The 26,886-nt window shown below is 38.4% G+C and overlaps 1 protein-coding gene across 2 annotated transcripts; it reads left to right on the top strand.

Moving 5' to 3' along the window:
• Nucleotides 1-1,678: 1,678 nt before the first annotated feature.
• On the top strand, nt 1,679-25,772 carry TMEM64 (transmembrane protein 64). Of its 2 annotated transcripts, XM_069466245.1 has the most exons (3): nt 1,679-2,543; nt 18,885-19,040; nt 24,830-25,772. In XM_069466245.1, the coding sequence occupies exons 1-3, from the start codon at nt 1,746-1,748 to the stop codon at nt 25,019-25,021; spliced, it is 1,146 nt and encodes a 381-aa protein (XP_069322346.1). In that variant the 5' UTR covers nt 1,679-1,745; the 3' UTR covers nt 25,022-25,772. The 2 variants fall into 2 exon arrangements, with proteins under 2 accessions (XP_069322346.1, XP_069322347.1); XM_069466246.1 differs by lacking the exon at nt 18,885-19,040.
• Nucleotides 25,773-26,886: the final 1,114 nt, after the last annotated feature.

Here is a 26,886-nt window from a genome sequence, read left to right on the forward strand (position 1 = left end):
CACAATGGGACAAATGTGATAATAGCTATGCAGAAAGTAGCCTGGGAATGGAAAGGCAATACCAAACTGGGTGTGATGGTGATGGGAAGGTAGTGTGGGATGCTTCTAGGGACGAAGCAAAACTTTAGGTACATGCTGAGGGAGCAGCAGGAGCTGCTCCTCCGTGTGAACCACAGGAGCAGGAAAAGGACTTGAAGGAAGCAGCATGTGTCTGGCACCTATCAGGGACTCTTCCTGACTCAGCAGAGCCAGGGCAATGGCATGAAGGAGCAAGCAGGCGCCTGATCAGCAAGGACCCAAAGTGCCTGATCAGTTATTTGGCAGGCAACTGAGTGGAAAGGTCATCTGCAGAGGTAGAAAACCCCAAAGGATGAGCAGATCTATGGGGGATGATACTTTTAACTACAGATACCCTTCCTTAGTTGACATTTACTGAACACTGACTTCAGGCAGAGCCCTAACTACCTGACTTTATTATTTTATGTAATCCTCACAACCATCTTAGGGGGTAAGGTTGTACTATTATCTTCATTTTGCAATTTAAAAAGAAACACTGAGATTCAGGGATTAATGACATGACGAGTTACTAAATCTGTTTTGTACCAGAGCCCAAGTTCATTATCTACCAAGCTATGCTGAGTCAGGTGCCTCCAGGAATTCCATGGGCAAAGAGACACAGACTTGGGGGTCGTGGGGGTAGGAGGGACGGTGAGATCAAAACTGGGACGCTTGGATGAGATGGCTCAGAGAACTCTAAAAAGAAGAAAAGGGAACCTGGAGAACACTAACCTTAAACAGGCAAAAAAGAGGGAAAGAAACCAGAGAAAGAGTTTGAGAATTGCCACCTGATAGCACGAACCCTTAAGAAATGTCCTGTGAATCTTTTTCACATGCCCCTAGTCCAGTGCCTGGCACTGCATGAGGGTCCCTGGAGTCAGGAGGGGCATTCTGTCCAGGGTGAGCCTTCAAACCTAATTTCCCCAGCTCTAAAGGACCAAGCGAGCTGAAACCCAGAGAGACCTCGCTACCTGGGGAAGCAAATGAAAAGCAGGGAAGGTGGGGTGGAGGACAATCGGCAACCCCCCCTCCGAACAGACCAAGAACTCTTTCCCTAATTCGCCAGGGCAGCTGCGGATATGAGCGCCACCGACAGCTGCCCGCTCGGATCAGAGGTTACTGTGGAAACGACCCGAGGTACTGGGCGAGGACCCAAGCCGCTCGCGGGTCTCCTCAGTCCGAGAGGGGCGCGCCCTGACACGCAAGCACGCGCGCGCCCGGCTGGGAAGGCCGGGAGCGCGCCGGGCCCCCCCGCCCCTCGCCGGACTCGCCACCTCACTGCAGGGCCTTCCCTCCCCGGTGCGCGCGTGCCCTCGGCTCCTTCTCCGCTCCCCGCGACATCCCTCGGCAGCCCCCGGGCTCGGCTTGCCTACGCGGACGCCCCCCGACCCCAACAGCCTGGCGGGGCGGCGCGTCACGGGGGGCGTGGCCAGAACCCAGCGCGCCCCGGCCCCTCCCGCGCGGGCCGAGAAGGGGCGGGCTCGGCCGGCGCGTGGGCCGGAGTTTTCCCACTCTCGGCGGGACTGTAGCTCCGCCGCTGACTCCTAGCCCGTCTCCCGGCCGTTGCCCGTCCCCCGAGCGGACGCAGAGAGCCGAGGCCGGGGAAGCGGGGCGCCATGAAGGGCCGCCGCCTGACGCGCGCCGCGGCGGACGGGCTGGCCGGCTGAGGGCCCGCGCCGGGCCGAGGGATGCGGAGCCCGGGCGGGATCCTGCTCCAGGCGCTCCCCCGGCTCCTGCAGCACGCCGCCCTCCCGGACCGCGCCGAGCCGCCGGCCCGCTGGGCCCTGCCGCGGGCGGCGGGCGGGGACGACCCGGCGGACCGCCTCCCCCGCGGGGGCGGGGCGAGCGCGGCGGCGGCAGCGGCGGCGGCGGCCTCGGGCGCCCTGCTCGGCGCCTATCTGGAGCGCCACGGTCCGCCCGCGGCCTCGGAGCTGCCGGAGCCGGGCGGGTCCTTGGCGGGCGGCCCCGGGAGCGGCGGCGGCGGCGCGGTGGTCGGCGTGGCCGAGGTGAGAAACTGGCGCTGCTGCTGCCTCGGCAGCACCTGTTGGTGCCGGAGCCTCGTGCTGGTCTGCGTGCTGGCCGCCGTGTGCTTCGCTTCCCTGGCCCTGGTCCGCCGCTACCTTCAGCACCTCCTGCTCTGGGTGGAGAGCCTTGACTCGCTGCTGGGGGTTCTGCTCTTCGTCGTGGGCTTCATCGTGGTCTCTTTCCCCTGCGGCTGGGGCTACATTGTGCTCAACGTGGCCGCCGGGTACCTGTACGGCTTCGTGCTGGGCATGGGTCTGATGGTGGTGGGCGTCCTTATCGGCACCTTCATCGCCCATGTGGTTTGCAAGCGGCTGCTCACCGCCTGGGTGGCCGCCAGGATCCAGAACAGTGAGAAGCTGAGCGCCGTTATTCGCGTCGTGGAGGGAGGAAGCGGCCTGAAAGTGGTGGCGTTGGCCAGACTGACTCCCATACCTTTTGGGCTTCAGAATGCAGTGTTTTCGGTAAGTGGTGTCCCGCTGGCCTATCCCTCTCCAAGTCTGTTTTTGAGCGGTCTTGTCACGGCCCTGGGAGGGCGCTCTATCAGACAAATACCAGTAGAGAAGTGTCATTGACTATGGGAGTTACAAATACTTTCCATCACACCCGGGGAAATCTATCATGCAAATAAGACAACTCGAAGGTGGACCTCAATAGGAGATCTGGTAGAGAAAGAACTATTCCTTTTCGGGATGTGCGTTTAAGAATGAAGAGTCCTTTTAATTATGGGACGGGGCAGGGAGTGGGGGCGAGACATGCATGGAAATGTCCATCTTTAACATTTGTCATCTTATTCCTGTAGCAGTTTGGGCAACAGTTAGGGGGGAAGGCTTCACATTCCTAGCTTTCTCTCTTGCCTGAATAAATGCATCCAGGGGTTTGACTCAAGGTTTTAGTGACATGGGTCTGAAGGAACCTTTTTGAGTAAAGAGTGGAGGTTATAGCGGTAGACTCCAGATTTCGGAGTTTCCTAAATCTGTAATGGGCCTTTCCTTCTTCAAGTAATTTGCTTTAATTGATGTAAAGGAGAAAATCTTCCTGTTTTTGTTTGGAGGAACTTCATTTTGAAATCAGTGGTGAATAAAACCAAATAGAACAGGTAACCTTTTACTCAGTGAGCATATATTTTTCTTCTTTATGCACTCCCTCAAGTCTCTTTTCTGCCCTTGCATTTATATGTTCTGCTTATTCTACTCAGGTTTCTATAGCTAGTGTGCATCTCGGTGTAACTGATTTAGGATAGAAACGCTGCTACTGAGACCATCGGATTAGAAGAAAGGAATCTGATGTTTATAAACTTTGTGACTTTGAAACAAATTACTAACCCTATCTGGCTTCACTTTCCACTTTTCTAAAATGATGGAGTTAAACTAGATTACTGAGTTCCCCAAATTCAATGATTCTAAACTACAAGGAGTTCATATAGAGATTCCCAGGAATTCAGTCCTTAAGCTATACAAAGAGAACTGTATATGGAAGTAAAGAGATGCAGCATTCAAAACCAGAGGAATTGATGTATTTTATGTTAGTAATTCTGACTTACTGTTTTGTTTCAAAGGTAAATCATTGCTAGTGTCTGGAAATTCTCTCATTTTGTTTTGAATTAAAAATAATTCTAACCAGCCTACCTCTTTATGATGGAATTAAGATATTTTTCTTTTTTTTAAGTGCTTTGTACAAATTGTTGATTCTAACCAACAGCAGCAATGACTATAGAATGGTGTTTGATAGAGGCAGAGGCAGTGGAAAGATAAGGAGTTTTCTGCAGAGATAAAGTTTGGTGTTTATAGTAGTTTGGTATGGTCACAGCCTTAAATTTCAACCTTTTCACACCTCCCTATGGTATGAAATATCAACATGAACTTTGATGAAATTTGATGAACTTTGGGTTACAATAATAGATCAGCTGCCCTAAGACTTTGAAAGACAGTTGAAACTAAGGAACCTGTATAGGTTCATTCTGTTAGTTTGCTTTGTCCTCCAGTGTATAGCTTTTATCCTTGTGCCTTTTCTTGTCCATCTACTCTGTGCCAATTACTATCCTAGGCTCTTTTCAACTATTATTTCTAATCCTTAAACCAGCCCTGAAGAAAGTGATTATACATATATTATAGACTATTGTCTACTAATTAGTAGCACAGAGCTGGTGATCTGGAGTCTTGCTGTCTGCTTAGAATCTGTTGACCTTGGTCAGGTTGTTTGTTCTCTCTGTGCTTCAGTTTCTTATTTGTAAAATGGGGAAAATAGTGGTACCTACTTCATAGAGCTATTGAGCAGATTACCTAAGATTAATATGTGCAACAGAGCCTGGCCTAACAAACACATGTTGGCTATTGTTTCTGTTATTACTCAAGGTCACCTAGGTAGAAAATAGGTAGTAGAGTCAAACTTTGAATTATGATCTGATGGTAGGATCTCAACCCATGGCCCTGTATTTCTTCATCGTATGTTTAATGCCTAGTGTGGTCATGGGTATATAGTAAGAACTTTATATATTTATTGATTGACAGTAAGGTAGGCTTTACTTTTGATAATGTCTCTTTTACATTATAAGTATGTAAGTAAGAAGTTGTACTTTGTACTTGGAAATAATTTAAGATAATCACATGCTTGAAAGCGAGCTTGACGAGAGACAACCCTTAATTTGGCATTATGGGATCAAGAGAAAAGAAGGAAAAAAAAGAAAAATGGCCTCTTGAAATAGGTATTATTGTCACCATTTATTAAGAAACAATCTGAGCCTAAGCCATCCAGGAACTTATTTAGAATCACCCACCTACCAAGTGGCACAGCTGAGGTTTGAACCCAGGATTGGCTGATACGGTGCATTATACTATAAGATTCTTACTCATAACTGTAAACAGAGTGGGTTGTGAAGCCACTGGACATGGTCTGTTACATCTTGTTTATTCCTTTTGTTCTGAACTGTCTGCTTACAGAAGTAGCTCTTTCAACCAGAACAGTTCACTGAATTCACCTAGGATTTGTGAGAGAAAAGCAAATTAGTTTAGGCTGATGTTGGTTTTAGTTTGACCTTCCCTTCTGCCTTCTAGAACTCTGTTCCACCTCATACCATTCTGGCTGACCGCAGCTGCCACTTTTCCAGGCATATTTCTCTTGTTTTCCACTTCCCTCCCTATCTTTGAAATTATGCTTTTTTAAAAATCCCAGTTAGAATTCATTTTCTCAATGCCCATGCTTAAAAACAATTTATCTAAACTTACCTCAAAAGAGGAGGTTAGGTATAGTGGTCATGAGGGACAAAGACTTTGGAAGTAAACAGTCCTGGATTAGTCCATGCTGTGTGTTCTTCTCCGTGTTTTCTTATCTGTAAAATTGAGTAGTTATGAGGCTCAAATAAGCTAATGTACTGAAGGCATTAAGTATTATGCCTGGCTCATAGTCACCTCCTATGATTCTTATTCTTTGTATTAGATTGGTGCAAAAGTAATTACAGTTTTGGACCATGAATTTTAAATCATTATAACTAGGCTCAAACACATCTTTATTAGTCAAAATAGAAACCATTACAATCAACACATTTTTTGCCAATGAGAAATAAGTTTTTTTATTCCTGTAGTGCAAAAATCCGTGCTTTGGGATGAACTCTTGGAAAGCATTTTCTGCATCTTGCTGGTTGTGGAAGCGTTTTCCCTGCAAAAAGTTGTTGGGAAGTGGTAGTTGCTTGAAGAATTGGTAGTTGGTTGGCGAGGTCAGGTGAATATGGTGGATGAAGCAAAACTTTGTAGCCCAATTCGTTCAACTCTTGAAATGTTGGTTGTACAAGGTGCATTCCGGCAGTGTCATTGAGAATTGGGCCCTTTAGAAAGAAAGGAGGAAATATCTCATTGGTGACTTGGAAAGGAACCCCAGTTTGTGCTGTGGACTCAGGCTTTCTCTTCCCTTATACCAACTTTTTCTATTTTTAAATCTTTCTAAAACAAATATGTATTTTCCTCACTATGAATAGGTAAAGTACCACAAAAGCACTTTGCAAAATATGTAAAAGTACTGAAAAATAAAATTGTTATAAGTTTAAAAAAAAAAGAATTGGGCCCTTTTCTGTTGACCAATGCCGGCTGCAGGCGTTGCAGTTTTTGGTGCATCTCATCGATTTGCTGAGCATACTTCTCAGATGTAGTGGTTTTGCCAGGATTCAGAAAGCTGTAGTGGATCAGACTGGCAGCAGACCACCAAACAGTAACCATGACCTTTTCTTGGTGCAAGTTTGGCTTTGGGAAGTACTTTGGAGCTTCTTCTCAGTCCAACCACTGAGCTGGTCGTCGCCGATTCTGTAAAATCCACTTTTCATTGCACATCGCAATCTGATCGAGAAATGGTTCGTTGTTGTGCACAAGAAGAGAAGATAATACTTCAAAACGATGATTTTTTTGATTTTTTTGGTCAGTTCATGAGGCACCCACATATCAAGCTTTTTCACCTTTCCAATTTGCTTCAAATGCCAAACGACCATAGAATGGTTGATGTTGAGTTCTTTGGCAACTTCTGTAGTTGTAAGCGGATCAGCTTCCATGACTGCTCTCAGTCGGTCAGTTGTCAACTTACAATGGCCAGCCACTGCACTCCTAACCCTCAAGGCTCTTGTCTCCTTTGCAAAACTTCTTGAACCACCACTGCACTGTATGTTTGTTAGCAGCGCCTGGGCCAAATGTATTGTTGATGTTGCAAGTTGTCTCTGCTGCTTCTAACATCATTTCCATAGTCTAAAATAAATAGAAAATAAACAGCAGGTAATAAGTCATTAGCAAAAAAAAAACATAAAGTGAGAAATGCACATCAAAATGATATATAAAATAACCACATTTATTTAGGAATATATCCCAATATCAAACAGCAAATTTCAACAGTGCTAAAACTGCAATTACTTTTGCACCAACCTAGTACCTCCATAGCCTCTCTCTTGCCATTTTACAATTACTATATGCCCTTTGATGTGTTAATTTATTTAATCTTCAGCACTTTCTGATTTAAGCATAGCAAATGAAATCCTGTCTATAACCTTGAAACTTCAGGTTCTCCTGAAGCTTATCAATTCCTGAAAAAAGAAACTCTGGATTGATAATGAAGGACTGTTGATGTAGGTGTAGGAAGGAGATGGAATCCTAAAAGAATAAAGCCAGTTAGAAGAAACTTGTTGATAAAATTGAAAATTGAAGACATTCACAAGAATAACCCCATTCTGTATTTAGTAAGCATTAAAGTGTCTTTATAAGGTTTGCTCTGCCTCTTCAATGCCTCTTTGGAAACCTACAGTTTAAAGTTAATTTCTATAAAATGTTGTCTTTGATCCAAAAATATTACATGATAATTGGTTGTTATGGGTAACAGTATTCATATTGGTACTTGCAACTTCCACAGGGGACTGATGTTGTTAGGTTGCTCTATAGGAGATTCTTAAAACCATTCTTTCTTTTCATGTTGGCCTTAAGAAAAACTTAAAAAATCAGACTTTGGTAGGCTCCCTCTCTTAAAGAAATCCATATGGAAAATTTTGTTTTCAGTCATCCTTAAATCTTTGAAACCTAAAATAAAAACATAAAGCTTCGTGTAAAAGATCCTTTCACTCATATGCTATATACCATTTATAATTAGGAGCATAAATTTGCATACATGATACCATTAATCGTCACAACAGTCTTATGAGTAGGTGTCAGTGCCTAAGAGGCAGAGTTATGTAGAGGACAAATATTACAAACTTGAAATCAGACTTTGTTCTAACGTTTACTGTGTCATCTTGAGATAATTGTAGTTACTCTTTTGAGCCTTATTTTCTGTTGTAAAATGTGTTTAGTAATAACTACTTCAAAGCTATGATAATATAAATATATAGTTTGCTCATTATTTACTATTTCTTTTTCTTCAACCTCTGCATTTAACAAATATCTGTATTGCATTTGCTATGTGCCAGGCACTGTTCTGTCATGCACCCATTACTTATTTAATGCTCAGGTTAACCCTAATCCTCATCTTATAGCTGAGGCAATTGAGCCATAAAATGGCAATGTAACTTGCCCAAGATCACACAGTTTGTAAATGGTCAGAGTTATTAACATACCCCAGGTACTAGTGTTGATCTAAGAAGAGCTGGGTTTCTCAAAGACCTCCTGATTCCAGTTGTAGAACACTTTTCCTGGAGAATCTTGCATGTCAAACATTGTGGAAGACTGTGCAAAGTTCTACACAGTTGGCTTAGATATCATCCCAGGATGTTAGAGCAGGGACCAGCAAACTACAGCCGGATTTTGTGTGGCACACAAGCTAAGAATGGTTTTTCCTTTTCTAAATGGTTGGAAAAAATATCAAAAGAATAATATTTCATGTACATGAGAATTATATAAAATGCAAATTTCACCATCTGTAAATAGTGTTATTGGAATAAAGCTATACTCATTCATGTACATGCTGTCTGTGGCTCCTTTTAAGCCAAAATGGCAAAGTTGAGTAGTTGTGACAGACTCTACTGCCAGCAAAGCCTAACATATTTACTGCCTGGCACTCTGTGGAAAAAGTTTGCCTGCTTCTGCAGTAGAGTCACTGCAACAAAAACTCTTTTGCTGGCTTTGGTGAAGCAAACTGCCAGATTGCAGAGACAAATGTAGCAAGTACCTAAGGGAGGTCTCTGGCCAGCAGACATTAAAGACCTGAGGTCCTCAGTCCAGTAACCCTCAAGGCAGATTCTTGCTAAGCTAACCATGGAAGTGAGCTTAGATGTAAATCTTTCCCAGTTGAAACTTCAGATGAGATCCCAGCCCTAGTCAACACCTTAAGTGTAGCCTTGTGAAAGACCCTGAAGCAGAGGGTCCAGCTAATCTGTGATCAGATCTTGACCCACAGAAACTGTGAGACAATACATTTATGTTGTTTTAAATCACTAAGTTTTGGAGTTTATTGTTGTGCAACAGTAAAGATCTAATACATCAAGTATGGTTATGAGATGTAAGGAAGAAGCAGCCACCAAGCCTGACTCTCAGCAACTGTAGTAAGAGGCCCTTAAATTCTCGCCTGTATTTTATTCACTATTTTATTTAACAAAATTCTTTTTTTTTAAACAAAAGGAATACATGGGTACTGTGTGTAAAAAGCAAACAAAATGGAAATGAGTAAATTTAAAAGTTCAAGACCTTACCCATCACCCTGGCTCACTTCTCAATAGAACCACTTTAAAGAATTCTGTATTACCAAACCGTTAATTATTTATTTGTATGAGCCCACAGGAGGTTTGGGGATGGGCAGGGAGTTGGGAAACTGGTACTGAGTGAAATAGTGACAGTGAAGGATGTCATTGTATCTTGAAGCAGTTAGAATTGTTCTCACATAAATTTTCTTTTTTGAGACAGGGTCTCACTCTGTCTCCCAGACTAGAATGCAGAGGCGTCTTCATAGTTCACTGCAACCTCAAACTCCTGCGCTCAAGCGATTCTCCTGCCTCAGCCTCCTGAGTAGCTGGTACTACAGTTGCACTCCACCATGCTTAGCTGATTTTTCTATCGTTTGTAGAGACAGGGTCTTGCTCTTACTCTGAGATGGTTTCAAACTTCTGAGCTCAAGCAATCCTTCTGCCTCAGCCTCCCAAAGTGCTAGGATTACAGGCGTGATCCACTGTGCCCAGCCTTGAATAAATTTTCTGAGTTTACATTGAGTTATGAAGAAGAAGATAAATTAGTTCCAATAATATTGTTCAGTATTGAACTGAAATTTATTACAATTAAAAGTTTTTGGTAAGTGACTGTAAGGTCATAACGTCTTAGCACATGGATTCTTTGGGGACCCCTAGTCTGTCTTAGTTCCTTTGTGGCCATGGCGAAGTCATTTAATGATTCTGACCTCCAGTTTTTTTATTTGTAAAATGAGAGGGATTAGAGGAGGTCTCAGAGTTTCCTTTTAAAAAAGGCAAATGTTCTGAGCAACAATTTAATGTCACCTTTTATTTTTTAACAGTTTAGTGATAGTATCAGTTATAATGATATTTGTTTTTTCATTTTCTTAAATTCTTATTCTGTGCTATAGATATAGCCATAGATTCAGATAAAGATATCATGGGTCATAGTACTTATTACTGTACCAGTGTATCTAGTGATTATTTCTTCTTACTATTGAAGTACACTGGTTTGCTGCCAGTGGTACAGTTGAGGCAGAATAGAAAGATACAGTCTATGCTTCTTTAGTTATCTCATTAGCTTCTGTGGTTTAATGTATCATATGTAGGCTTACGAATCACAAATCTGTATCTAGCCTATTATCATAGTAAGGTATGTATAGTATGTCTTATTACCCCTTCCTAGTTAAAAAAAAATTCTTTAAAAGGAGAGAGGTCTTATTAAAACTTATTTTGCCAATGTCTTTTTCCTGTCTACAAAGTAAGGGTTCATTGTAAAAATTTTGAGAAGTGTAGCAAGAACAAAGAAGAAAATAATCATTAACATTTTAGTGTTTATTTTTCTAGTCTTTGCATTTATTGATAAGTATTTTTCTTTTATAACATTGCAAGTTAATGTTATAAATGATTTTTGTGACCTTTTGATATAACGAACATTTTGGCATTACGGATACAACAACATGACTTTTAATGAGCACACCATCAGCTATCGTTTTCTATCTATCTTTTTTTATTCCTGCTTAGAGCTGGACTTTATGTATAGAAGGCATTTGATAAATTTTTGTTGAATGAATAAAAATAATAAACCTATAGTTGTCTAACTATATATATATATGAAGAAGAACTTTTCAACTTTTGTTCCAGAAATCACATGCAATGTGGTATACAGTTTTTTTTTTTTTTAACTGAGAAGACTCAGGGTGTGTGTGTGTGTTAATCAGATTCTCAAATAGATCGGTGACCCCCAAAATATTTAAAAGCAATTCCTAATTTAGGGACATTGAACTAATGAAAAAATTTGTGTGTGTAAAGATGGCTTCTGCGTTGTAGACAGACATATTGCTGAACCGCTTCTGTCAGTAGAAGCCTCTTAATCAGAAGCCCTCTACAGCTGTTAGGGTGGTGTCCCTCAGAGCCCCTGCCTTGTGTTCTTTCCAGGAGCAAGACTTTTTCCAGTACTCTCAGGGTTGCTGAGAGACCCTAACCAGAGAGTCTTAGCTTTGATGCTAGATTCACCTCAGAGGTTACTGAAAATACTTTTTTAGTACTCATTCAGGAAATAACTGGTAGGTTGCTACCATATGGCCACAGCTGTTTTTAGATGCTGTAGATGTAGCAGTGAATAAAGCAAAGTCCATCTTTCAAGGCAGTAGAAGTTTGGTGGAGAAACAGTATACTTGTTATATTATGGTGAAAATTTTGCTGATAATGAGTTAATTTTCATTGATAACATTTTTTCTGTGTTTGGGGATTGATATTCTCAGTTTCTAAGGAGCCAATTACAAATGGACTTTGCATTCCAATCTGTTTATAAACTGGCAACTAGTGTTGGTTTCTTCATTTATAAACAAAACAATTTTGATGCTGATACAGTCAACCTCCAATCAGCATATATTTAGCACATAATATGTAATAGGTATTGACTGTGCTAAAGTCTAGGGACATAATGAAAAACAAGACAGATAGGTCCCTTCCCTCAGAGAATTTATAGTCTGGGGAAGGGGCGAGGAGCAAACAGGTGGTGAAAACTTCATGCTCTCCAGCGTGAAGGGTACAAGAAGGTATAGTGTTCCATCAGACCACTTGAAAGCACTTCTTACTAAGACTTGGGACACGAGGGAAGGTTTTCTGGAGGAATTGATGACTGAGTGGTGAAGGAGAGTTTAGGAATTGCCTGAGTAAAAGGAGTGGGAGGAAGGATGTGAATATGCTCGCCAGAAGGAACAACGTAGAACAGCCCAGGGGTAAGAGGAACAAGGAGTGTTCTAGGAACAGAGAGAATTTTGATGTGGCTGGAACATAGTGTGACATGATGCATGAGTTGGTCACAGGCCAGATCGTGAAGCACTTTGGACACTGAAGAACCTGACATTCCTTCTGGTGGTAGTAGGAGAGAGTTTAAGAAGGATAGGGTTCACATTTTAAAAAGATTTCTGCAGGATTTAGCATAGGTGCTGAGTGCATAGTCTGGGTGTCAAGACTGGAGAGAAGGCCGGGCGCAGTGGCTCACACCTGTAATCCTAGAACTCTGGGAGGCTGAGGAGGGAGGATTGCTTGAGGTCAAGAGTTCAAGATCAGCTGTGAGCAAGAGTGAGACCCCATCTCTACTAAAAGTAGAAAGAAATTAGCCGGACAACTAAAAATATATAGAAAAAATTAGCTAGGCATAGTGCACTTACCTGTAGTCCCAGCTACTCGGGAGGCTGAGGCAGAAGGATTGCTTGAGCTCTGGAGTTTGAGGTTGCTGTGAACTAGGATGATGCCATGGCACTCTAGCCTGAGCAACAGAGTGAGCCTCTGTTTCAAAAAAAAAAAAAAAAGACTGGAGTAGGCCCAGAGGGTGGATAGATTCCCTAGATACTTAAAAGATGCAGTGGACTAGACAAGACGTAGCAGGTGATGGGATGTGGGGAATGGGACTTTAGTTGTGTGACTGACTTCTGAGGTTTCCAGCTAGGGTAGCTGAAATTGGGAACACAGAAAAAGGTGAAAAGGTATTTTGGGAAGGGATGGGAGTGCGCAATTAATGCATTTCCTTAAGCCAGTTTTAAAAATGTTGTGTTCCTGAGAGTGAAAACTAATTGCCATTTCTGAACTCCTTCTCCCTCTTCCCCAACTTTTTTGAAATACTGTTAGGAAGTATTTTGGAAATATGTGCACTAAAATAGATAATTTATCAGTAAATAATTAGATGAAAAGATCAAACTGTAGTCATTTTAATTTCTTTTGACTATTCCTTAATCATTGAGAGTCATGATTTTTTCTATATATTATTAAATGTATTTTAATAGGAATTTATATAATACCTTAATAGTAACTTTATCAATAAATAGCATCCCATGCCTATGCAAGGGAATATAATTTGCCAAAACTAATAATAGATTCACAGAGCTACAGACAAAACTTGAGGTTTCAATACAGATCACCTTTATGTTCTTCATGACATCCATGGCAAGATATTCTATGTAAAACAACAAAATTTCTTGGTAGGTTAAAGTGCAAAGCTGTCATGTAGAGCTGTAAACTTAGGAAGTGGAGGAGCTGGGGTAGGTTGCCTGGGAGCTGTGCTTGGTGCTGTGCCTGAGAGGACAGTGCCCCAGCTTCCCTGAGCACCTCAGTGGGGGATTTAAGGACAGGGGTTCTGTTATTGCCAGCTACCCAAAATGCTATATGCAGAGGTGAATCAGCTAGCTGTTGTTCTTCAGAATTAAAGTTTTTTCTTTGTTTTCTCCCTCACAGAGGGATACTACTTTGTTTTCAGGATCTGTTTGGTATAGTGGTGAACCGATATTCTATCTACCTTAACCCCTGCTGACCCAGATAAGTGAATCACATCTCCAAGTAAATCATAGTGCCTCTGGGAGTAAGAGTATAAATAATTCTGCAGGATATAATTTTAAAAGCATGAGAGGATGGCAGTCAGGTGGCATTCGCTGTATTTGTAACACTTACCATAGTATCTCTGATAATAGAAACTACCCAGCATGATAGCACTGATATCCTCGGTTGAGATTTCTAGGGGTTCTTTGGATTTGGAAGACAACTCCTGAGTCAAGATTCCAGGGTACTATAGGCAGGGATTCCAGTGGGATTACACTAGGCTCATGTTTAAGGTCTTTCTGGAAAGTAGAACAAAGAGACAGATTTTTAAAACTTTGATGCATGAGACTCACTAGGGAAAGAAGGTTGCGTTATTAATCTAAAAAGAAGTATTCTAGATTAATAAAGTTTGTCAAAGACTGGAGCTAGATGGAGATTCTGAATAGGATTTTGGCTTACAGGAAATGCCATATTAAAATAAGTGGAACTCATTTATCTTTAGTAAAGTTATTAGTTTAAAGACTGTGTGTATGTATGTTGTTGTGTTGCTCCATTGGTTAAATCATTGAACGCTCCAGCAAAACTATTTACATTGATTAACAAAATTAATTTTTTGTTTTCTTTAGATATATGGCTTTTCAGAAAGGATGTATATATAAATAATAAATAGCATTTTTCCAAGGATAATGTTTAGTCAGGAAGGATTTGATAAACTTCTATTTATGCATTGGGCAATAGTCTTGTTAAAAGAGTTGAATGGCAGAGTTCAGATTTATGAAATCTGTTCTTAAAATATGCATTTGGATATTATTGCTGACATCCATGAATGTCAGTTATGTGTTCTATCTAGAGAAACTTAAAGGCTTTGGACTGAAGCTTTGCATTCTGACATTTTAGAACTTTTAAAGATAATTATGTAATGTTTTATTATTAACTGCAACATAATTTTATAAGATTCATTTTTATCATATTTACTCATTTTACACATTTGACATGTTTATTCTGAAGAAAGTTCTCTGCTCCTTTGAGTGCTCTAAACTGACAGAAGAGCCTTTCTCAAGCTTTTCTCCATTCACATCATTCTTTGATTAGACTCCTCAGTACTCTTCCTCTGAGTATATGCTTGTTCCTCTTTTACCCTCAGTCCCTAGCTAGTATCACCCCATCTACTTTTCCTGTCTTTATATTATGGGATTCCTTTGCATGTGCCCTATAAAACAGTCCTAACTACTGTATGCCAACTTTAGTAATGCATCCTTTACTTTCCCTGCCACATTGTCCTTGTTCGTTCTCTTCTTAGAACACCTGCCTTCCTTATCCCATCTATCTTTGCCTGCCAAACCCGTACTTAGCTTTCAGTGTCTATTTTAAATGCCTCTTTTTCCACTAACTTGCCCTTTGTGCACCACTCCTATGAGCAATTTTAATCCTTTAATCTTTAATGCCCTCTACATAGCCCTTCTCAAGCCTCCCCTTTCTGCCTGGTAGGTAGTTCCTGTGTACTTGTCAGTGTGTAAATCCATCCAGGGTAGGCAATGTGTCTTACTTTCTATCTCAAAAAGCAGTTATTGAGTCAGTGATTGTTAAGGTGAATCATTAACAACCAGTCACTGAAATATTCTTTCCAAACTAGCAATAGTGCATCTTTTTTTTTTTTTTTTTAAAGACAGTGTCTCACTCTGTTGCCCGGGCTAGAAATGCTGTGGCGTCAGCCTAGCTCACAGCAACCTCAAACTCCTGAGCTCAAGGCAATCCTCCTGCCTCAGCCTCCCGAGTAGGTGGGACTATAGGCATGCGCCACCATGCCCGGCTAATTTTTCTCTATATATTTTTATCTGTCCATATAATTTCTTTCTATTTTTAGTAGAGACAGGGTCTCGCTCTTGCTCAGGCTGGTCTCGAACTCCTGAGCTCAAACAATCCGCCCGTCTCGGCCTCCCAGAGTGCTAGGATTACAGGCGTGAGCCACCGCGCCTGGCCTAATAGTGCATCTTTAATTCATCGTCTATGAATAGAGATGAATGTAGCTTTTTGAAATAGGATTTAAATAATTATTAGGTTAGATTATAGTTATAGAGTTAATCCATACCTGATTAAAATATGAGATCTTAAAATTAGTAAAAAAATTTAATAAAGTGGCCAGTAGCTTTCCTACATACCAGTAATATCCAGAGGGGATATGGAAAATTTATTTTTTTTCCAAACTTATTAATAATAGCAGTAGTAACAACAGTAACACAAAATGCTTAGAAAAAACTAAGAAGAAATACATGAGATATGTGAGTGAAACTACCAAACTTTAGTAAGAGGTGTAAAAGTTGATTTTGAGTAATTATAGAAACATTTCAGGATAAGAATGCTAAATATTGTGATTTCAGCTCTGTTCAAATTAATTTGTAAATTTAATCATAATATAAAATTTACTGATTTTTTTTCTTTTTGACTGACAGAATGATCTGTAAGAATAAATAGATGAGCATAGTTATGGCAATTTAAAGAAAAAAGGTTAATGAAGGAATATGAAGGGAATGGGAAATTCCATGCCAGATATTAACTGATAGTCTTTATTACAGTTTGGTTTCAGTACAAAATTTGAGGTATCTGTTTTGGTTTTAGTATAAGACTTGAGATGAATGGTCAGTATTAGAGCCTCAAATAAACCCTTTTATATAAAATAACTTTATTTATAATAAAATATCACTAGTCAATAGAAAAGTTATTGGTTATTATAATATATAATGCTATGAAAATTGACTATTGGGAAAGGAGAGGAATCAGGCTATCTCTTCACCTTTATTTTGAATAAATGCCAGAAGGAATAAGTAGTAAATGTTAAAAAGGAAAACATAAAAATATATAGGTGAAAACAAATGATGGAATCTAAAAAGTCTTTCTAAAGTGAAAGGCAATAGAAAAATTAGAGGAAAAGATTGGCAATATTTGGCCGGACGCGGTGGCTCACGCCTGTAATCCTAGCACTCTGGGAGGCCGAGGTGGGCGGATCGTTTGAGCTCAGGAGTTCGAGACCAGTCTGAGCAAGAGCGAGACCCCATCTCTACTAAAAATAGAAAGAAATTATATGGACAGCTAAAAATATATATAGAAAAAATTAGCCGGGCATGGTGGTGCATGCCTGTAGTCCCAGTTACTCGGGAGGCTGAGACAGGAGGATCGCTTGAGCTCAGGAGTTTGAGGTTGCTGTGAGCTAGGCTAACGCCACGGCACTCACTCTAGCCTGGGCAACAGAGTGAGACTCTGTCTCAAAAAAAAAAAAAAAAAAAAAAAAGATTGGCAATATTTGATTGTATAAAAATTTAGAAACATTTATTTGTCAAAACATTAAATTAAAAAAATAAGGAAGGATGACTTAATGCCTTTTGCAACAATTTGGATGGGACTGGAGACCATTATCCTAAGTGAAGTATCTAAAGAATGGAAAAACAAACACCACATGTACTCACTATTAAATTGGAACTGACTGATGAGCACACATGTGCACGGAGGGAAGTAAATCTCACAGGAAATCAAGGAGGGGGGAGGATATGGGTGAAAACCTACCTAACAGGTACAATGACCACTATCTGGGTGACAGGCACACTTTTGCCCTGACTCGAGCATAACAAAAGTGATCCATGTAACCAGAAACATTTGTACCCCCATAATACTTTGAAATTTAAAAAAAATTAAATGTAACAAAATGAAAAAAAGATAAGGGACATTTTAGGGGGAAATATATGTCACATATAATAGACAACAGGTTGCCAAGGGGTATATTTATAAATAACTCTTATGAATAAATAAGAAAAACACTCAATGTTTCAATAAAAAAGGGTAAATGTTAACAAATAAAGTCATTAATGCACATATAAAATTGTATATAGAAAACTAGTGTCAATATAAATTAAAATACTACAGATTAAATATGATGAAACATTTTTACTCCTATCAAAATAAGAGAGATTGAAATTTAATGCTTAAAGTTGGTAAGAGTATGACAAAATGGACACAATCATGTATTACTGACATGTATAAATCACTGTGAACATTTTGGGAAAAGAAAGTTTTTTACTGAGCCAGTAATTCCTAGTGATCTATACTAAAATAATTGAGATGCATTTTGTATTAGTCATTTATTGCAGCATAAGTCACTTCACAATTTAGCAGCTTAAAACAACAAACATTTATTGTCTCACAGTTTCTGCAGGTCATGAATCCTTGTGCACCTAGCTAGGTGTCTCTGACTCAGGCTCCTTCACAATTCTGCAGTCAAAGTATTGGCCAGGGCTATAGTTATCTTAAGGGCTTGACTGAGGGAGGATCTGCTTCCAGATTCACTCGTGACTGTTGGCAGGCCTCAGGTCTTTACTAGCTGTTGGCTGAAGACATCAGTTCCTTGCCACATGGCCTTCTCCATAGAGCTAGTTACACCATGGCTGCCTACCTGCTTGAGGAAGAATTAGAAGTCTTGTTCTTCTTGTAACCTAATCTTGGAAGTGACATCTCATGTCTTCTGTAGGCCGTTTGCTAGAGGCAACTAGGTCCAGCTCACACTTTAGGGGAAAGGGTCACGCAAGGTCATAAATACCAGGAGATTAGGTCATTGGGAATAGTTTAGATGCTGCCTACCACACTGGTAAGGGTTTTCATCATAGTTTTAGCTTTTTGTATAATAGCAAAAAATAAATGCATAGTTACATACCTACAAATAATGAAGCAATGTAAATGTTCTACAGGAGAAGTGATTAAATTCTGCTATATCCAAACAGTGATAGTATAACTGCATAGTAATAATGATAATTTCTACCTTTTTTTGTCAGTAATATGCTAGGCATTTCCTAGATACTTTAGAAATATTTCTCATCCTAACAACTACTATGTAAGGTGGTGATTATTTTCATTTTACAGATTAAAAGAAACTGATATTCAAAGACAGCGTAGCTCATTGAGTTCTCAGTACCGGCATGCCATTCTAGAGTTACCTGGCTTCAAAGCCCAGCAATCACACTGTCATTTAAGAATGTTTGTGAAGAATATTTAATGACATAAGGAAGACTTACAAAGGTGTTTTACAACATGATCTGTGTGTGAATTTTATTTATATATAAGAAAAAATAGTGACAAATGTTATCTTTCAATGGTAGAATAATAGAATATTAAAATTTTCTTTAAACTTGTATTTCATTCTAAATCTTATACATTATGCATGTATTCTCTTTATAATCATTTTTAAAAGTGAGAATACTATGTAAAGTATTTCATCTCCCTCTACTCCCAAGGAAAAACTACTAGCAAGACTTATGCACACACTTTTATGTTGGATTGAAATTTTACTTGGTAATGAATCATTCCCTTTAATCTACTCTTCTAGATTACTGATCTCTCATTACCCAACTATCTGATGGCATCTTCGGTTGGACTGCTTCCTACCCAGCTTCTGAATTCTTACTTGGGTACCACCCTGCGGACAATGGAAGATGTCATTGCAGAACAGAGTGTTAGTGGATATTTTGTTTTTTGTTTACAGGTGAGTTTGAGGCTAAGGATTGTCTCTCTTTTTTCTTTTTGTATTGCATTGCTGCTTTAACAAATTTCATTGAAAATAATTTAAGAAGGTTTTTCCTTTTTAGATTTTTTTGTTCTTTTAGAACTAATTTCATATTTTGACAACATTAAATTTTTTAAATTGTGTTTATATATGGAAGTGTGTAGAACTGAATTGATACTTATTGAAAGCTCTCTTAAAGAGAGGAAAAAAAATGACAAAAATAGAGTTATTTTTGCAGTGATTTATTTTCAAAGTCATCACAAATCAAATACTTTATTTTGACTTTGTGTAAAGTGTTTCTGAAGGTAATTTCAGTGAAATTGGGTGGAGTTGGGCTTTTAATCTTACTATTTTATCTTCAAATTATTGAAATTCTTCTATTTGTATTTTTTAGAATATTGTATTGGCAATGCAAATTTCTTTCTAGTACAGTTTTCTGTAGAACAAAAAATTTGTTTTAAAAAATATTGCCTTATAAAAAATGTCTGAAGTTTTCCATTACAAATCGAAATATGACTTGTATATACAAATTGTAATATAGTCTAGGGCACATAAAATTCCATGTTAGAGGTTGATAAAAGAAGAAAATATTGCCATGTTAGGGAAATTTATTCAGGGCCTTTCAATTGCAAACATAAAGAATTAAAAATTTGTTTGTTATATATTTTATTCCTGAAATTTATCAAAATAGAAAATCACTGTAATTTTTGATGAGTTAGTAAGATGATGATGATGATAGCTAACCTTTATTCCATGCTTATATATGCCACATATTTAAGCTCATTTAGTCCCTCCCTACCAAAACCCTAAGAGGTACAGATTTATTATCTTGAGCCAATTGTGTACATCATTTTTTAACTCTGTGTTCAGTGACATCAGTCACATTGGTCTCTTGAAATTGGCCATGGCATTTATACCATGGGAAATGGGAAATGCTATAAATCATGCCTCCCACCTCTGATCCCCAGGAGCTAGTTTACCAAGATGTCATTAAATAGTAACTTGTTTGAAGTCACAGCTGTGAGGGGAAGAGCCAGGATTTGAACCAGGGTGATTGGTTCTAGAGATCATGCTCATAACCTATAGAATACAGTCAGCTTTCTGTATCCACCAGCTCCACATTTGCAAATTCAACCAACCCCAGATAGAAAATATTAAAGCAAACCCCAAACAATAAAAAATAACGTGACAGTAGAAATCTATACAAATGAAAGAATATAAGTATTTACATAGCATTTACATTTTATTGGGTATTATAAGTAATCTAGAAGTGATTTAAAGTATATGAGAGGATATGTGAGGGTTATATGCAAATACTACACCACTTTATGTAAGGGACATGCGTATCTGCAGATTTTGGTATCCAGGGAGTTCCTGGAACCAATACCTCGTGAATACAGGGACAACAGTATAGTCTTCTGAGCAGATAATACTAATAACATAGTCTTACAGACTTACTTGTCTTTTAACTTGTTTTAATTTATACTGTTACTGAATGTATGGTACCACATTACAGATTTGCTGTTGGTGGCATTCTCAAGTTTTTGAGGCACTATATTATAGTATTAAAAATATCATGATAAAACCAGAGTTAATTTTCTTTATGCTTATGAGGTACAAGTTAAGTAAATAAAGTAAGCCCACGAATATTTACATTGGAATATTGCTTAAATAAAGCTTATCAATAAAAAAGGCTTGCTTTAAAAAAATTTTATAATATTTTTGACATTTGGAGAGTTTTTATTTTTCTTTACTAATTTTTTTCCTGAGCTACATTTTCTCTAGATAATAGAATCTAGGTTGAGTTTTTGTTATAGTTGGTGTATCTGCAATATGGCATGCTAATCATACTATGTTAAAGTTTCTATACATTATATCTACAACATATAATATGTGTAATACTTTGAAATTTCTGATTATCCCAAGGTACTATAAGATTCTGATGTATACTTCATTCTTAAATAGATTTTAGTATAAGTTTAAGCATATTTTGTGTTTTTTTTAGTTTCCTAAAAGTGAATAATCTATTTGAAACATCTTTTTTTCCCTCAACATTATGTTTGAGTAATTAGAATTCCTCAATATTAGTAGCTTGCAGAGGATTTTCATCATTTGAAACTTTGTATGCATCTTAGTAAATTACTTAACTATAATCAATGGAGTTCATGGTACTTCTTAATCTATAGGATCTTCTTTTATCTAGTGATTTTTTTCTTTTTGAAACAAGAGTCTCACTCTGGCACCTCCGGTAGAATGCAGTGGCGTGATCATAGGTTACTGCAACCTCAGACTCCTGGGCTCAAGCAATCCTCTTGCCTGAGCCTTCTGAGTAGCTGGGACTACAGATGCGTGCCATGACGCCCAGCTAATTTTTCTATTTTTAGTAGAGAATGGGAATCTCACTCTTGCTCAGACTGGTCTCAAACTCCTGAGCTCAAGTAATCCTCCCACCTCAGCCTCCCAGAGTGCTAGAATTACAGTCATGAGCCACCACACCTGGTCCTATCCAGTGATTTCTTACCCTATGTTTGAGCTTGAAAATTTAAGCTTACGATACAAGACAGGGAAAAGGCACGTGTTCTTAGCTCAAGCATTTACCAAAAATAAATAAATTAAATAAATGAAGTGAAGGCATAGTTATGCTTCAGTTTGATTTGTTGATATTGGTTATAGCTTAATTTGATTCAGGAAGGATTTAAACCATCTTATAAAATATATACAGAAGAATAAAAAGAGAGGGTAAGAAGTCATTTAAAAGGGGAAAATTAACATAGGAAAACAAGATGAAGCTTCAGTTAAAGCTGGTAGAGCTGTATTTATGAGTTTTCTCCTACTTGCTAGAAATAAGCCACAAATTTGCCTGTGAGTTTTATAACCACCAACCTAAAGAGAGTCCAAAATATCAGTAAAATTAAAACAATACAAAGTAAGTGTTCGGAGGAAGCCACAGCTATTTCTTGTACAGGTTGAATATCCCTTACCTGAAATGCTAGGGACTAGAAATGTTTCGGATTTCAATTTTTTTTTCGGATTTTGGAATATTTGTATTATACTTACTGATTGAGCATTTCTAATTTGAAAATTTGAAATCCAAAATCCTCCAATGAGCATTTCCTTTGAGTGTCATATGAGTGCTCAAAAAATTTCGGAATTTGAAGCATTTTAGATTTCGGATTTCCTTAGTAGAGATACTCAGTCTGTACTGAAATCCAACTTAGATTCCATGGTCTATTTAGTTATTCTTTTCCATGCCCCACATTTTCTTTGTACCCACCAACCCAGACCCCCTGCTGGGTAAGTCCAAGTTTGATCTACTTTGTACCAATTCTTTTGGGGAAGTCATATAACTAGATGGATTGATAATATTTAACTCACAGGTGCAAACGTTTACTTGGTATTGTCAACACTGCCTTGCATCCCAACTCTTTCCTTTGTCTTCTCACTCCCCTCCTATTTTCTGGAAGTAGTTGCAATTTCAAACTATCTTCACTTCCCTCACAATTTTGACTCCTTCCCCTACTTCCGTCTTCATTCTCAACAGATTACCTCTCTTCTTGCTTAACAGAACAATCAGAAGCCTTCAAATGGGAGTCCCCTAAGTTTCCATCTAAGAAATCTATTAACCTTCTTGTGTTCCTGCCCCTACTTTCACCTGCTTTCCAGTTTGAACAGATGCCTGTTTTTCTGTATGAGGCTTGTCCTTCTGCCTGTGTTTCATTCTTTCATGTCATTTTAATAGGGAAACTTAAAATAATTGCTTATAATGCCTGTTTCCATTTTATCATCTTTTTAAAAAAAAAAAAAAAAAAAAAAAGATACTACACTGGCTAAGGGTGAGGACATGTTGGGGGAGAGTCAGTACAGATTGTCAGGCCCTGGGATCCAGAAGGGCAGCAGGAAAAAATCCCATGTAAAGATATAGCCAGTTCACTCTTCCTGGGAGCCCAAAAAAGTGTTTTGCTGGGTCTGAACTTACTGTCTGTGGTCCTGCCACATCCTTTCCTCAACTGTGCTTTCTGAGGTGATCACTAACCCTATCAATCAGATGCACTTTCCACTTCTCATCTAGATCGACTTTTTAGCCGCCTAATAAGGCCTATGCCTTTATTATCAAAACACTTTTCCCTTCGTTATTTTGATACCACTATCTTGATTTTTTTTTTCCCGCTTGTCCTGACATATGGTTGTCTTCTTCCTTTCACCTCCTATATCTGTGTTTCTGAACATTCTGGCCTTAAGCTTTCCAGTCTCACTCTGAAAACTTGCTTTCTTTCTTTTTTTTGGGGGGGGGGGCATGCAAATCCATTTACTGTCATGGCTGCTAATATGTTTATTTGTGTAGAGACAAACCCTTCCCCAGTACACATCTTCAGCTCAGCCTTCTTTGTGTAGCTTCAGATCCATTCAGTGACATCCATGAACTGCATTAGATGTCTAACAGAAACCTTAGATTTGGCATGTCTTAAGCAGAACTTAGCATCTCATTCACACACACCCCCAATTAATTCCCTAACATTTTCTCCATCTCTTCACATGGCGTTACGATTTACTAATAAGTATCAAACTTTGGAGTTCTCAGTAAGTATATGTTGTTTGTTTTAGGAAAACTAACATATTGGAGAACAATTACAAAATTTAAAAACTGCCTTACCTAATTTACTTAGAATTTTATTGAGTTGTGGTATTCACTTAATGGGACCTCCTTGCATGTTCTTCTCCTCTACCTCACCTGTCACATCCCGGGATGCTCTGCCTCTACTCCCCCTGCTACCCCTGCCACTCTCAACACTTGTATTGAGAATGTCTTCCCATAAAGCTTATGTTACAATTACTGGTAGGTTTATTAATTGAAAGTGTTGTATTTTAGGGTCACTTTTGTTTAAAGCATCCTTTGTAAACTTGCTGGGACATTAAATAGCACCTACTATATTTGCCTCAAACCCTAAAGACCTGACTTCCAAATGAACTTTGGAATAAAAATCATTTAGAAAATGTGGACTGCTTAGACATTCTGATGAATTGTATGTGGAATCTTAGAGCACAGAGAGACCACGACTTACAACTGAACAATGGGAAACTGAAGTTCACATGGTTTAAGGAACTTCCCTGAAATCACACCACTAGTGAATGGCTAAACTAAGACTAGGACCCTGACTTTGATCAGTTTCATGCTTTGACTGGTGTTCTGTTTTTATTATCATCATGTTTTCTTTTGTTTTTATTTTTCCCTAAGTGAAACTTCATGTTCACAATCTCTTGTTAATTTCTTTTGAAGTTTATTGGTGTTTTAGTTTTTTAAGTGGTCCTTAAGACTTTTTTTGTCTGCACCAGGTAATTTTTTGCAAATGATAGTGCTTATCTCTAAGTGGGCTTAGAAATACTTATGGACATTTATAGTCATACAAAGATATAACACTACTAGAATTACACCGATAAAATCTAGCCAGCTGTTACCTCTATTGTAGACATTTTTCATTCCTTGAAGGAAGCTTTTTGGTACAAAGAGACAAGTTTGACTTATATCAAGCAAACATCATTTATATGGACCAGAAGAGATGCATGTTTGCTGTATGTTTATCTGAGGCAGGAGAATCATCCCAGGAAAGAATAAATGATAACTGTGTATAAACTGTTTAAAATATATAATATCTTCCCTATCATTTGAGAAGCACTCTGTTTGAAGTATTTCTTAGCCAAATATTTATTGGATTTATTTCTTTTTTTTGTATAAAATATTGATAACTGTAATATTTTATTTTTATTCACAGATTGTTATAAGTATAGGCCTCATGTTTTATGTAGTTCATCGAGCTCAAGTGGAATTGAATGCAGCTATTGTAGCTTGCGAAATGGAACTGAAAACCTCTCTGGTTAAAGGCAATCAACCAAATACCAGTGGCTCTTCATTCTACAACAAGAGGACCCTAACATTTTCTGGAGGTGGAATCAATATTGTATGATTCTAACAAAATGTATGATTGTCAAGAGCCTAGTGTGCTGTCCAAGGTCTAGCAGTCACTTCACTAGTGAGCAGAGACAAGTTCTAACTGTATTACGGCACAAACAAAACTGACTAGTTTTTAAATTGCACAATTTTTTTTAAAGCAAGAATCATTTTCTGGATATGTAAGTGTAAATGTAGATGCAATTTTGGCTGCACCTCTTTATCATGCCTGTATTGGCCTGTAGGTCTGCACTTTAGTGTTTTTTAATTATTTTATTTCTGAGTACTTATGAACAGAGAAATAACCTAAATATTTTTTCTGCTTAGTGTCTTTATTTATAAAGTCCAAGAATAGTTTTATGCATCTTTCGTACTTACAAAGATGAGTAAAAGTATGCAGTTTTTAAATGTATAATATTATTGGGTGTTCTTTGCTTTGGTAGTCTTTCCAGAAGGGATGAACAATGTTTGTTTTGTTTTGTTTTGTTGTTTTAGGCGGGACCACTTGGCTTCCCATTTCCTTACTAGTTAGAAAAGAGACATAAACTTTTCAGTTGAATGTATTTTTGCAAGCATCCCATTGTTGCAGAGCCATTTACACCTATTCACACAAGCTTAAATCCTACATTGTGGGACTGAAGTGCTCTTAAGATATCTTTATTTTCACTGTGTAATATGCAAAGCAAAAAGGAAATTATTTAATGGGTGGTGGCTCAAAATTAGAACTCATGTTCTAATTAAATTACATTGGCTTTATCCTCCTTAGATCTTTCATCAAAGGGCTGTCCCATTGCAATCTTATTAAAACATTTTATTAAAATAAACTTTTTTCCTTTTTATATTGATAATTAGGCTTTGAAATAAAGATCCTTTTCCTTTAAAATGGTGGACTTACCATCATTAAAGATGTCACTCAGGTGGCCTTGTTTGATCAAAACGCCTTTTTAACAAACCAAGCTTTAAAATCATATTTATAATTCCATTGAAGTACATATATATTTTTCCCCATAGTCTTCAGCTTTAAAATTACTAATATAATATTAACTTAATGCCCAATATATTATTTGCCCTACTATAGGTAGGCTTATTTTGTTTGTCTTTTTGGTACTTGTTTTTCTCTGATAAGACTCAGGAATTCTGAAATGTGAAATTAAGTGTCTGAATTCTTTCTCTTGTAGCATGAAGCAAGTGTATTTATTAATAGCACTTACAACTATAGAGTACAATAATTTGGCATATGATTCATATGAAATATGTGTTATTCATTTATCACCTTTATTTTTAAGGTAACTTAATGAGAGCTTTTTTACAAATGAGATTATAGATAGTAATACAAATTTTCTGGTAGGTATTTCTTTTTATTACGAAGATTCCAACTTATCAGAGACCTCTCATTTGCCTTTTCATTAGGGTAAAACCTTTGCGCTGATTGACTAAAATACAAAGGAATTCTCTGGAAGCAGATTATTCTAGTCTTATGCTAGAGCTGAATTTGATTAATGCATAAATTTTTTGCCCTATTCAGATGTCATTGTTTTTCTTTCTTTTATAATGAGTAAGTTTTCTCACCTTTGAGTAACAGTAAAGTTCATTTACATGCCACACCTAGAAGACTTTAGTGCAAATACTCTAAGAGGTACCTGGGTCTACAGGACATAATTAGCCTCCAAACCCTTCTTGGTAGAAAAAAATATATACGCTATTGGAATATTCTTATTCCTTTTTGAATCCTAATTGCCTATTTAGATTTTTTAATGATTTTAGTTTAACAATTCAACCAACAATACATTTGATTGATTCTTTCTAACTTGACAGCCTTTTTCTTATGCTTCTTGTTTATTGGTTAGCTTTTCATTAAAGAAATGATTATGTAAGATCACT

This window comes from Eulemur rufifrons, chromosome 3 (genome assembly GCF_041146395.1).
Source record: "Eulemur rufifrons isolate Redbay chromosome 3, OSU_ERuf_1, whole genome shotgun sequence".
Classification (NCBI taxonomy): Eukaryota; Metazoa; Chordata; class Mammalia; order Primates; family Lemuridae; genus Eulemur; species Eulemur rufifrons.

What these genes read in the sequence shown, in the direction of transcription:
- TMEM64 (XM_069466245.1), top strand. Translation starts at nt 1,746, where the DNA reads ATGCGGAGCCCGGGCGGGATCCTGCTCCAGGCGCTCCCCCGGCTCCTG. An exon ending in TTCAGAATGCAGTGTTTTCG is followed by an intron (nt 2,544 to 18,884) that starts GTAAGTGGTGTC and finishes CTACTCTTCTAG; the next exon opens with ATTACTGATCTCTCATTACC. An exon ending in ATTTTGTTTTTTGTTTACAG is followed by an intron (nt 19,041 to 24,829) that starts GTGAGTTTGAGG and finishes TTTTATTCACAG; the next exon opens with ATTGTTATAAGTATAGGCCT.